Source organism: Colossoma macropomum, unplaced genomic scaffold (assembly GCF_904425465.1).
Source record: "Colossoma macropomum unplaced genomic scaffold, Colossoma_macropomum, whole genome shotgun sequence".
In the NCBI taxonomy this organism is placed as follows: Eukaryota; Metazoa; Chordata; class Actinopteri; order Characiformes; family Serrasalmidae; genus Colossoma; species Colossoma macropomum.
The window spans coordinates 27,523,622-27,537,602 of NW_023494787.1; the positions used below are offsets into that span (position 1 = coordinate 27,523,622).

At 42.0% G+C, this 13,981-nt stretch overlaps 1 protein-coding gene across 2 annotated transcripts in view; it reads right to left on the minus strand.

Moving 5' to 3' along the window:
• sdk1a (sidekick cell adhesion molecule 1a) overlaps positions 1–13,254 on the minus strand; it is a 305,201-nt gene extending 291,947 nt beyond the window's left edge. The window contains exon 1 of one of the 2 annotated variants that reach the window (XM_036566735.1): positions 11,476–13,254. In XM_036566735.1, the coding sequence (XP_036422628.1) occupies positions 11,476–11,791 (316 nt within the window). In that variant the 5' untranslated portion in view covers positions 11,792–13,254. The remainder of the gene's footprint in view (positions 1–11,475) is intronic. The other variant, XM_036566736.1, reaches the window with a different exon arrangement.
• Positions 13,255–13,981: the final 727 nt, after the last annotated feature.

Consider the following 13,981-nt stretch of genomic DNA (forward strand, 5'->3'; position numbering starts at 1 on the left):
CTCATACAGTAAAAAAAAGGACCAAATCACTCGAGACAGAGGCGAAAACAGTTTCAAGAACAGCTTCTTGTTCCCGTTTGTTACGCATCATCAAAAGAGCCAGATACAAAACGGCCACAGAGGCGTTTGTTTCTAATTATACCGTTCATGAATTCACATTGCACTACTGTACAGCTGGAGCCGTTATGCTCAAGGCCATCTTCCGCAGCCCTGTAAAGAATCTGACTCGCAGCCTTTCAAAGAGCTGCGCCAGCTTCATCGTCTGAACTACAGGTTAAATCAACCCACATACGCACACACAGACCAAAAAAAGAGGACAAAACGCAACACACACACCAGCTTCAGATGGAGAATGAGGGTGGCAGTGAACCATGGAGCACCTGAAGGAGCGATCAAACACAATCTCATCACCCTAAGATGCATTGCTCCTGACAACAACGATACCATTAAGGCTGCATAATGGGGGAATGGCTTTCCTTTGGCCTCATCATTCCAGCTAGGCGCACCCACCCCATCTCAGGAGCGTAAGAAAGGATCAGACAGTAAAGTTCAGAGATGCTGTGGGTTCTGCGTAGCTCTTGCGCTGTGTTCAGCCCTCTCAGGCCAGCTCCAGTCCAGCCCTGCACCTGTCTCCACCTCCGCCCAGTCCATGCCGCCTGCTGTCCCATTTGTCATTAATTACATTACTTAACTATAATCAGTTTGTCTGTTGCGTTTAATTGACCTTGTAATTTTAGGTGAACACTAGCGCCAAGCCGTTTACCTCAAAACAAACGCGAGGCAAACACATTAGGCGTGATGTACTTTTTTTTCCTACGCTGCATATTAGCCTGTCTGTCATTAGAGGAATTTTCATTTTGCTGATTACACCACAACTCCAATCAGTCGCACACCCATCCAGTGCTTTAGCTGAAGCGGAAACAAAATGCGAAGGCTGGGCGGCCGTCCTTTTCAGGTTTATTTGATGCAAATGTCAGTTTGATTTCTTTTCTTTTTCAAATGCAGGCATTGAAATCCTTCCACTTGAAGGATTGCTTTAAGCAAAGCTGGTCTATCTGATTTTTTTTTCTGTTTTTTGTCCGTGTTTAGTCATTTCTGCTTTCATTGTGCTGATGATTATAAAATCAACATGGTTTGTGCAGGGAAAAGTGCTACTTCTCTGAGACAAGAGCAGGAATATCACTCGGTCAAATTGGCTTGGAGGAAGGGAAAGAGAGTGCAGCTGCTTGTTTCATTTGTTTGATAATGTCTCACAATAAGCACTCCGGCATGCATACCGAACCACATGTTGTTCCTACACAAAGTGCACATACACTCTGGCTTTGTTTGAATTGCACAAAATTATAGTAATCAGCCCAATCATATTCTGCTGGTAGCTTATAGCCCAAAAAGCCCAAGCAGTAGAATACAATGCTTGGTGACTATCCCAGAGGACCAATCACCACATGGATGCGAGCCGGATGAATAGATCTAATGCATGAGTTCAGCAAATGAACACAGTACGTCTGCACCGTCTTATGTCTTCTGCTATGACAACAGCCACGAGATAATTCATTTGATCATATCAGACTATTTGGGGTCATAATCACTAATAGAAACATCAATTAATGGGACCTCCATGATGTTTATTAAGCCACGTTAACATTTTAATGACATGGATATGACAGCCAACACCAAAATACATAGCTCACATTACCTAGGCAGTGAGGCGTGTAGTGGAGCAGTCGTTTGCTATTTTTGCACATTAAGAGAATGCAATTACATCTTCCAATAAGCATGATTAAGCTGATCATCGTAGCCCTGCCAATAAGTGCTAATATATGGATGGGACTTGGAATTAAAAAACAGCTGAGTGAGCAATATTTCATCATCCTCTGCCATTTCAATCAATGCCGTTAAAGCTCCTCAATGAAAAATCTTTCACCGAAATACCACCTCATGCATTAATCTGTTGGCATTTATGAAAAAGAAAGACTAGGTTTGAGAGATGCGCTTGATATAATATTTGGGCCCCAAATTTTTGCACCATTTCAGATGTCACAGTCGCAGTTATTGCCAGTGATGACAAAAGCTGGTTGCAATTCTATACTTCTATTCCTCACTCAAAACACCATGAAACAAACTAATTCTGTTCAAAAATGTTGGACTTTTCAATCAAGTTTAGGGATTTTGGGACACTTTAAAGTGCTTTCCCTGATTTAATTTGATGTCATTCAAAGCTATTGTCATTCAAAGCTAGCGCCATCATGTGTTGTTTATTTTAGAGTTTGTGAGGGATTTGGAAGTGTCGGTAAGCAAAAATTAAAAGAGTGTTACAAAAGGGAAAACGAATTTCCTATGCTTTTTGAAATAAAGGAGTTTTAAAGTAATATATAAACACTGTCAAAGTTGACAAGTTTCAAAACAGACTATTCATTTCTCTGTCCATACAATCCATACATGCAAACCATGCTGCAAAAACAGCCAGTTTGAATTTGTTTTGAGGATGTCACAAGAAAACTGTTCACCTATCCAACCTACAGCAGTTTAACCCTGCCCTTTTATACTGAAATTCTAGGGAGTGTTTCAGCTGAGTGCTTTCTGAATGAGGCACAATACAGGACTGCCAATCAGCCAATCAGAGCAGTGGCAATTTATCTTTACTTATCTGTCAGTCTTAAAGACAGAGTAACAAAAACAGCCTGTTTGATTCTAAGGGATAAAGAGAGAGTGGGAACATGGTCATATAAAAATGAATTATGACCTATTTGGTACATAAAACCACACAAATGTTGTAAGTGGATCTCAAGGGAAAAGATAAATGCTACAAAAATGTACGATATGGGCCCTAAAACTTCTACCACATTTGTGTTTGTATGCAGAAGAGGAGATATTTTCTTCTGATTTAAATTCAATGAAAAGTTATTGTCTTGCTTTGCGAAAAGAAATAAACATCCTTCACATCTTTCCCATGGTTCTGTCATTTCTTGACAGCAAAGCAAATTGAAAACAAGTCAGAAATGCAGACTTAAACAAGTCAATACAGAATGCAAATCAAATGTAAATGTACCTAACTACGTGATTAATAACGTAATATACACTTATATTTAAATAGTACAGCAGCATAACAGGATTAACTCTAGATTTCAAAAGGTTAAACAGGAGTTTATCACCAGTATGTCAACAAAACAGATAAAGGAGCATGTACATTTCCCTTCTTCTTCTGTGTTTAAGTTGCATGGCGGCAGGCTCTCAATCAGGGAGCTCATTTAAATGTGAATGATCAAATGAAAATGTGGTCCCTCTCAGACTCAAAATGGCATCGTGATGTTATGGGGTTCAGGGTGGGTCATTATACCTGGCACGCCGGTCACAAATCAGCCACCTGCCGCAACTCTGCCCGCCGGCCACCGCAGCTGCTGGGCATGCTCACGCCTCCTCAACCCCACCACATCAGGCCCACTTTTCATGCAGCTCCAACGAGCAGAGCAGCGTAGGACGACTTTTATGAGGGGAGAGATCATTACTGAAGTCATCACCCTTCAACTGCAGCCGCTGTGCATACACGTGATGTAAGCAGTGGCATTTCACGGATCGCATGCCTGGCAAAATATCTGTTTTCATTCCAAACTGTATAACAAAAGGCGGGCCAAGTGAAAGCCAGGAATTTACAGTCTCGAGGGGATGACTAACTCTGCCATTGTTTGACACTGTTTCACTTTACTGGTGGTGGAATAATGATGTTGGCTTTTTCAGCTTACAGTTCATAGGTTTAATCTTTTCCATCATAATTCTGGATCTACTTAAGCTCTTATGTAAAGACGTCTCCCTGTTCCACTTCAGGTTGCTATATTTGGAATTTTGATACTTATGGTTTTTCCATAGCCTTCAAAGTGGCTAAAAATCCCCTTGACTCTTATGGCAGAGAGCCAAAGTATTTGAAGTAGAGCGGTCTCACCACAGCTGCTGAAACTGTCATAATGCAACCTATTAAAATTATTACTACACTGCATCTAACCATTTAATGGGCCCATTGAAACAGTTCTATTCACGCCGACACTCTGCAGTTATCAGACTACAGTATATTTATCTGCCCCACATTTAACTGTTATCTGCCTATAGGCTTCAGTTCGGGCCTGAATTGCTTTACCTCCCAGATAAAGAAACCAAACACAATACGCACACACTCTTTACACATGCGCTCACAAGCTCAGCTGCTCATGAATCAAAGCCACCTGCGACAGATAAAATGTGGAAAAGAAAGGACGGCAAAACTTGCCTTGATTGTACACTTTAAAACCCGAATACAAACGCCCAACTTTACTAATGTTCTGCAGAGTTTTGGAGAACAGGAAACGAGGCCAATTTTTGGAGTACGGTATTGATGTCTTTCGAGCATCAGATAGATACCCACTCCACGGAGGGAACCATTACTGCAAAGGATAAAGAGAATGGAGTGCACTCATTCAAAGTACTAATTTCCTCAAGAGAGCCGGAGAGAAAAAATGCAGCCGAGCCTTTAAGAAAAGCCTGTGCACGCCACTTTTTTTCACACAACACTGTTGAGTTTCCTGCCACTATACCGTACCATTTCTTCCACCCAAAGGAATGTCTCTCTTTTGATAACATCGCACTGTAAAGCTGAGAGCTCGAGTGGTTTCAGGCTCGCGTTGGCACAGATCATTTGTGCAAATCTATGCCAAATCTATGCACGTTGGGATTCTAGGCACGGCGCGTGTTTGCATAGAGGCAATGTGGAGATGTAAATGACGTCGTCATTTTGCCGGCTACAGATGACAGATTGCTTCTAGAGTCCTGGGGTCATATTTTAAAGAGGGGAGTAAAGATTACAGTGCCACTGATCCAGAAGTGCAGGAATATGCTGAATGTGTAAAATATTTATTCCACTCCGAGCCTCAGCACTTGGCAGGGTGTCGAGTATTTATGGCCTTTCTTTTCAAATAGGAATGTGAAAGCCTGAGCCCATAAGAGCCCCCCCTTGAAATTCCACCATTCAAGCAATTAAATCAGCTTTTAATGTGATTCCTCTGCAAAAAACGACTTTTGATTCCATCTCTTCCACCTCAGCACTGGAAAGCTTCAACAGGTGTTTCCTCCCTCTGCTAGTTTCCACACCAACCTCCTGACCTATTAGTCAACAGAGAAACTCCAACAGATAACCAGCACGGTCATGTGAAACCAAACACTGGCTCTCACGCTAAGCTTAACATGGGTCCACATTCAACAAAAACACTTCATTCGCTCAGTTATCAGTGACACTGTGCAGATTAGGCTGTGGGAAAAACAAGAGAACCACTCCCACTTACCTCCACATTAAGGGACAGAAAATATTTGTTTATGATAATATCAGCACACAGTGGCTGGATAAAACTGTGGACAACAGGAGAAGAAAACGTAGAGGCTGGAAATGTGAGCGATTTGGCCTTTGTGATCAATAACTGCGTAGGCGAGCATGCAATATGGAACGCTAGCATAAAATTGCTTCTGTGATTTATTTTCCTGTCTTCTACTCTGGGAGAGTAAAAATCTCTACATGGTGGGCAATATTACACAGCACATGCCAAACTTTTGTCACATAAAACCATATGAATCATTGTCCTATTTTTGAACTTTTAACCCAAGAGGCAAATGAGCATTTATGGATCAGTCTGCTTTAGAGAAGTGTTTCCCACTTCTAGGCACCCTGCACTGCAATGTTAAGGGGGGTTTCCTACTCTTACACACCTGTTTCATCTCACAAGCTAATCACTGGGCTTTTCATGAGCTGAATCCGATGTGCCTGGAGAGGGAACGCATGAAATTATGTAGCGCTGTAGTCCCCCGGGATGGAATGGGGAAACATTTCTTTATAAGGTGTCTTTTCCCTGAGCTGCCACTAAAGCCTTTCAAACGATTCTTCATACGGAATTGTTTTTAACCGTTTGAACAAACACATGACGTGATATATGTAACTGGTGCTCAGCTTATTTTCCTGAGGAGATATTTCCAAAGTCTTTAGATGTAAGGCTGTCCACCTGGTGGCTATCTTGGTAACTATACAAACAGACAGTTATTTCCAGCAATAAAAACCAGGCTCCTATCTACTTGAATGGGCAAACATCTACAAACCCAAAACTGATTAACATTTCATTTGAAATCAGTGATAAAGATATACAAAAATAATTTGTGGTAATTGTCTTAAATACCTTACAAACAATTGGACTGGCTTCTGATCGCATGTGCATATCTCAAGAACAACTTTACCAACAAAGCAACTGATTCTTCTGGTGGGACTTACAACTGCCAGGCCGATTGTATTCCATTCAATCAGTGAACTGTCTCCTCTGCCTCCGACATTATCTCTGGTATGTCTGATAACTTTCCTCATTTCTCATCTACTGGTGGACTACTGTGGACTGAGGTAACCTACAATCAAGGAGATAATCTAGACATAGTGTTCAATTGGGAGAAGGTTGGGCTTTTGTAGCCACACGTCAAAAGAGAAATTGGAACAAAATACCAGGCTATTTAGATCTTAAAGTTAATTGTTGACAAAGTTTTCACCCTGATAACAGGCTGAACTACAGAGGACCTCAAGCCTCCTTTCAACAACGTGCAAGCAGTCTGTGGGGATTATTTACACAAAGCCCTGGTTCATTAGTTTTAAATGAACCCATGGCACAACACATGTTCCAGCTCATATTTGAGGAGAAGCATGTTCAGTCTATGCAGTCACTCAGCAAGGTTATACAATAAGGTTAGCGCTGCCTTCTCTTGACTGTGCTGCATTTCATGTGATATGAAAAGATGTGGCAGCAGACCCTACATGCCTTGAAAGAAGTGAGTCCAGCCTAGAGCTAAGTGACAATCATTTTTTATCTTGATATGATTTAATATTCTTTTATTATTTATTAACGCTGTCTCTTTAAATGTATTATATTCAACAGTTTTACTGCAGCTCTTGAGTAAATCTCAAATAGATTGTCAGCAAACACAAGCAGTAAAGATGACACCTTAGGCACTCAACTCATGAGTTATTCACTCAATTAACATTTATTTACTGTACTATGATGTTTCGAGTAATGAATGTGATTAATGGAATTTCCTTTTTCCTATTCATTTTCTTTACAATTCATATCACTATGAAGGTATTTTGATACAATATTTATTCATTTTTTTCAGTATTATACAGCTCTAGTGCAGCCTTTACTTGTCGTGATAGATAATGACAACTGATAGAGAGATAAGGACTGGTAACTGGACAGGGTCACTACTAAGGCATACTGTAACATCTACATTACATTCAAACTAGTCAACTATGTTTATTACTTTTGCACAACTTATATAGACTTCAAAGCCTTTTTAAAATGAAGTACAAAAATGTGTCAGATGTTAGCCTGCTTAGCATGAGCCAGGTGACAGGGCAAATTATAACTCTGCACATTTAGCCATTCTTCTGCTGTTTGCCATGAAGACTGGTGAAAGCTTTGAAAGAACACTTTAAGGTTGATCACATTATTGATTTTTATTTTCAACCTTTTTAAAACCCCATTGACTGCCACTTGCTCATTTACAATCATACAGTCTGTTATGAAGATGTGACAGTTCACTAGCTGTTAATGGCAATGTGGCTTGCCCTTTATTTAGTTCCAAGAGGTGCTCATTTTTCATTATGATATGAAACTTGTAACATTTGATGTCAAAATGAAGTCTTTGCTTGTACTTCCCATGACAGACAAGATGACAGCTAGAGGCTGCACCCTATTATCTACCCATCTGTAAAGAGGAAATTAAGCTTTCAAGAGGTAGCGTGTTTGTATTATCTTGCCAGTGCTCTGGGGTTACTGCAAAACTGGACTCACAGGAAAGCGTTTTTACTTGAACTGCTTAACAAATCAGTATGGTCATATGAGCATACCTTTTTCTGTGTTAATCTAAAAATATGACCTGCACTAGACCTCCGAGGCTAACACAAGAGTCATTTCTGGTCCCAGCAATTAATTCAGACCACAATCAACTGAAAATGCAATCAAAGTTTTGTGAAACAAAATCAAGAAAAGTAAAATAACTACTTGCATGCTGCCCTCACCCTAGGGAAAATAATTCATAATTTCATTAACCTTCTCTGAAATAACACAACTGATGATTAACCTCATTTTAAGACATGCAGAAAAGACAAGGGAGGGAAAACAGAATCTCATATTAACCAGCTTAGGCATGGTTCCTTGTTCTGAAGAGTCATACTCATCGTTTTAATTTAGCAGATAGGAAGCCATATTTCAGCGCTGACATGAATTATGTGACATCCTTCACTTCGATTAGACTGCAACACAGGGCCTGCGAAATTCAATAGTTGCACATGCATTCTATGTCCACACAAATCAATCAGTTACGGTTATAAAGCCTCCTGTTTGAACGCCCGACTACAAATCAATGGCCGAAAGAATGACAATCAAGAAATTACATGTGGTTGTGCTGTTGAATTCGCCTAGCGCTCCTAACAATCACAACACAAATGTTCAAATCCCCCAATGCGGGCTAAGGCAAATGCTTCCGATACACAAGAGCCTACTGAAAAAAGAAAGATAGAGAGGGAAAAAAGAAACCAGAAGCGCCTGCAGTAAACTGATTGGGCAGATGGTGTGGCAATTAAATGCAAAGGTTTACAGTCAGAAATGAGCAATGTGGCTTTGTCTGCTGGCACAACCAACAGATGATGTACAGGCAATAGCATTTAAACATGGACGAGACTACACTTACCTGAGCAATAGGGACAAACATTATTAGTCATTACTATTACAGGCACAGACGCTGCTAGTAGAGAAGCACAGCTGTGATTTGTGCAACTCCATGACTGCTGTGGTCTGTCTGTATAAGAGGTTCGAACACTACTAGCGTTGTGTCCTGATGAAACTCTAGGATTCTGGAAGGAAATCAGTTTCTCCAAACGACTAAATTTATCCCCATTTGTCACATCCTGGCACTAAGGCCAGCCCATGCCCTCTTGGCACACAAACTGCATGATCTCAGCTTTAACTCACGACCTGGACGCTACCATATTCCAACAGAAACAACAAGGTAAAGCTGAAGATCTAAGGAAGGGTGCTTTGTATAACACTGAGCTTTTTATTCCCACATTGAATGAAATGGAAAGGTTAAGACGTTAACTCTATCCCAGTATGCAAGCTCTGATAATGCTGCTGGCTCCTCAAATCAGATCAATACCAGCTAGCCCATTCCCAGAACTGTGCTGGGAGCTCTCCAAATATGAAGAGACCTTGACACAGGAGTAGGGAATCAGCTGACACTGCTTGCACTTAACTTTGTTGAACTTTTAGAAATTGTAGTATAGAAACTAAAAAGTAATGCAGTATAGAGTCTTGTATGGCATTAATTCCACTCAGAGTTCAGTGTAAAAATGCAGTCCTGAACCTATTTAGACTGACTTGCTTTTAGCCTATACATACTTTTCAAAGAGATTTCAAGGTCTTTTCCTCAGTGTTCAAAGTTAATCAGTAATCACTGTTGAAACAGATGTAGACTTTGAAGTATTGAAAGCATTAACTCACACAAAAGACAGGTTATTATTTCAGCACCCTCTCAATCGCTTGTTAAGAATTTACGACAAAAATATGAACATGAAGCTCTACAGCAACTATGGACTGTAGAACTAGAGTAACTGTAGTAAACAAATAAGGCTGGTGATGTTATCTACTACTATCTGTGAGTCATAAAACTACCCACACGTATACAGCATCTGTGTTTGTTTTCGACCCAACTTTCACATGGCAGCAAGAGCAACAGTGGAAAATCCCATTCCAAAAAGTTTTTTCATATTTTAGTAACTACCGGGCTACGTTTCAAAGTTCATAGTAATACCCAAAGCTATTAACTGGACCCTGAACGTCTGGTTTCATCCTAAGTACCCTTATTTCTTTGAAGCTCAAGCTCTTGGCAGTACTGGCTTGCTTCAAAACATGGACCTTTTTAAAGCTCATATTTGTCACTGATGTTAGCAACATCATTAAAGCTGGGTAATCGCCAGCCTTCAAAGTCTTTAAAAGCTGCAGACAACTGCAGTCATTCTTGCTACCACATAAAAACAGCTTAAGAAACTACCAATGATGCAGTAAAAACACCATTTAGTCATAAGCGCTTATACCTGAATGAATAAACATATTCTACAATGACCCATTGATTTTTTTTTTTTTTTTCATAATGAGGCAACAGTTTATCAATCCTGCCAAGGCTTTGCATCATGTACAGTTAAACCATGGTAAACTGCACCTATAATTACAGTCTATGTTAAGCGTGACATCTCCAAGCTCTTGCCCACATATGTTTAGAGCTTAAAACGAAGGCTGCCTGTTTGTGAGTCTTATTGAAACCCTCCTTAAAAAGGATAATCACTGACACTAATTTTCTCTTGTCTTCAGAAATGCAAATGACACATCTCCAGTGACAAAAATACATATATGGTGGGTGGAGATAGCTGGAGGCTGGATGTGCCTTTCTACTCATGCAAATTCAAGTAGCTTATTTTTGATCATTTATCCCTTTGATTACCAGGCGAAAATGACTCTAATCTGTGCAATATTGGGGGAATTATAAGAATCCCATTTAATGAGCCATGCTGTTTTGATTATTTTCAATAAAATCACTTGACAGAGGAATAAAAGAGCCTGCCATCAATAATTATGCACGGCTGCTCATTTCTACACATGGCTTATTTTGCAGATTATCATATCATGGCTTTCTCTGTCAAATAAATCCAGTAAACATGGTCCTGATGCAAACTTTGGAGGGAGTCCAAGTGGGAGGCTTTGGAATACAGCATGTGAACGGACCTTTGCTACTTAGGAAAGGTATCCATTTTCCAGTGACAACAGAGAATTAGGGTTTAACGACTGGACAAGTCAGCAAATAAATGCCTCCACTTTAATTAAGTACAGCGATGTATGTTGGAACAATGGTCTAATATCTGAGAGGAAACTTTTCCCTCCTCTCCTCCCAACTGCCAAACTTTCCACACAGCAAAACCCCCGGTGACGAATTAACACCTACAGCTTTCACTCAGGTCCAGCTGGACACAAATAAACAACGAATTCAAGACTGAGGGGGTGGGGGCACATTACTGAATTCAGATGCCAATAACAGAGCGGACGTGGAAAGCAGACGCTGCCATCTGTGACCAGGAGAGCCATAAGTAGTGCTCTGCCAGTCTGACCTAATGACTCTGTCTTTTTGTTAACGCGCAAAGCTCTGAGGCCCCAGACAGCCAGTTCTCACCGCCATTATTATTGAAATCAAGCAAGAGGGTCAAACCCGACAACACTGTCATTCAGCTTTTGCTCATTTGTCACAGGGTCCAGAAGGGAGGCGCCGATTTCACTTTCCTTCTCCCTCCTTTCTCACAACGCCTCATTAAGGCGATTTTGAGCAGCCGGTGAACAGGCGCGTCCCTTTTTAAAGAAAAACAAACACTGATTTTCTCACCTTGTATCACAGCTGTGGACACGTGGACGTGGAGACATAAGAACGCCCACCAACTCCAAGCACAGAAGGCAAACTTTCTCTCTCCATTCCCGACGCTGTTTCTCACAGGGGAACTTCTTAAACCCATTTTCTCGACCCCATAAGAAGACGCGGTAAAGCTCTGGCGACGCTCTGTCCCCGCTCCGGCTTCCCGCGTTTGCCCCCGGCCGCCGTCCTCCACACGCTGCCCCTCGTTAACGCCCGGGCACTCTGAGCTGAACCCGCTCCCCTCGCTGCTTTCTCCTGACGCTAGAGGACTTTGCTTCTTTCCCATCATGAAGTCTGAGCTGTGCTAGGGGCTCTGTTCTCCTCCGACTGACTCACTCCATGTGCTCGGCTGTCGTGCTGGCAGCAGCAAAACTACTGCTCGGGTGAACTTGCTCCAGACTGGCTGGTGCTGCTGCCACACACAGCAGACAACAACAAACGCGGCGGTCTGCTCGGTTCGGTAGTTCTTCGTACCGGTGCCCGGATTTCGTCTACTTATCGAGAATGTTTTTTCTCCTAGAATTAGGCTAATTCAAAGGTCCATTCGTCGCCGTAGCCTCACAGGTTCTTCTTCTTTACTCCTAGCTAGTTACCTGTGAATGTGAATTTGATCCTAACGGTCGCCTCGCGCGACTCTGTTTCAAAAACAGGGCGACTGTAGTCGTTTAGTCTGGGGATAAAAATCTAGCGAGGCTTCTGGTTATTCTGTCCCAGGCTTCTCATTCCCTCTTGAAGGAGAATTTCGTCATTCCAGATCTCGGTACTCTACTTTTCCCCCTTTTTTCCGCCAGTGGAAAAGTTGCACAGTCCGTTTTATCCGCCAGTGCCTACGCAAGTGCCCCTAAATCCAGTCCTGAAAGAAAATCATTATTCACAATATCGTTATTCCTCAGACGCGTCCCCCCAGCTCCGGTCTGCCTCTGCAGTTTCTCTTCACCGCGGGGGTCGAGCAGAGTTTCTGGCCTCTTTCAACACGTTGCAGGACACCCCGCCTCTGAAACAACACGAGCTGTTGCCTTACCTATCTATCGCGTTACGCAGGTTTCCGACTCTCACTCGCTGCTTCTCCTCCGGCTGGAAAGCGAGCAGAGGCTGATCGCGCCGGGACCATTTGCTAAATCCAGGGTAAAGATCGCGAGACCGTCGCCTCATATGAACCACCGAGCAGACTTTCCTCTCGAACTGGAGTTTATCAGGTTTTCCATAGAAGCTTCCACTTTATAAAGAAGAACCTACGCAGCGCAGACTCACTTCGGAAACATGTGGGGTTTAAGCTCGTACGCTAAACTGTGCGAGCAACAAGCGGGCGCTGATCCGGGGAGAAAGCCCGGCGACCCCACAAAACTAAGCGAGCGCCGTGGTCGCGCGCTTAAACTCGAATCCAGCAGGTTCTTTGGTGTTGTTATTTTTTACCCACCTGTTATCCGACAAACCCCGCCTCCTGCGCGGTGATTGGCTGGTACCTCCTCGCATTCGGTGCTAGGATTGGCTGTACTTAAGGCGAGTGTAAACTACTAGCCAATCCCAGAGCAAGAGGTGAGGTTTGGGTCTGAATACGGGTGGGGAGGGAACTGAGCAGACCCGCAGCGTTACCAACTTACTAACAGACGTGCGTTACTCCTCCACCCAGCGTCAAGCTAATTGGTCAGTCGGGCGTAACGCGCAGCAGCGGCGACGCAGGCGAGTTCAGGCGTAAACAACACAACTGCCTCTGTTGGGGGTGAGAAAAAATGTGATTTTTATCATTTTCCAAATGTTGTAGATACAGTCGTATGCAAAAGTTTTGGCGCCCCTGGTCAAATGACATGTTCTGTTGATTTTCTAAGTGAAAATAAATGAACACATCTTCTACAGAGAACAAGCTTCTGCACATTTGAATGCACGATTACTGTTTATTTGCTGATTTTAACATAATGGGAAAAATAAACTATAATATTATGGCACATGTGGAACATGTTGAAAATAAATAGAAATTGTGCACTAAATTTGCAGAAAATGCCACATTTCATAAGGAATTCCACCAAAAATTCTGCACAATTCTGTCTTTGAGGTGTACAGTCATGTAGGGTTATGTGACGTGAGAGTGCACTGAAGAGAAATATCAACTCAAATCAATAGTTGGTACAATAGTAGTGATAGGAACCAGGGGTCACAGTGTCTACAATGCAAATATAGCCAGTTTAGAATGCTATTCATTCTTCTTTTTTTGAGTACCATTTGCCTTTCAGCATCCTGCATGCTCCTTTCCACCATTAATGGAGTGTAAAAATATGTTTTAGGCCAAAAGCTTATCTCAGATCTTTCGTAAAACAGTGTCTGAAGCATCAGGAAGTGTATTCCTAACCATTTCACGTAATAACTTTCTGTGAGGGAGCTTTTAGATGCATTAAGTGGGTTCAGACGTCTGGTTCCTATCATCATCACTGTGGACAAATCTGTAAGTTTCTCCGGAACGGAACACTACACATCAAAACACTCT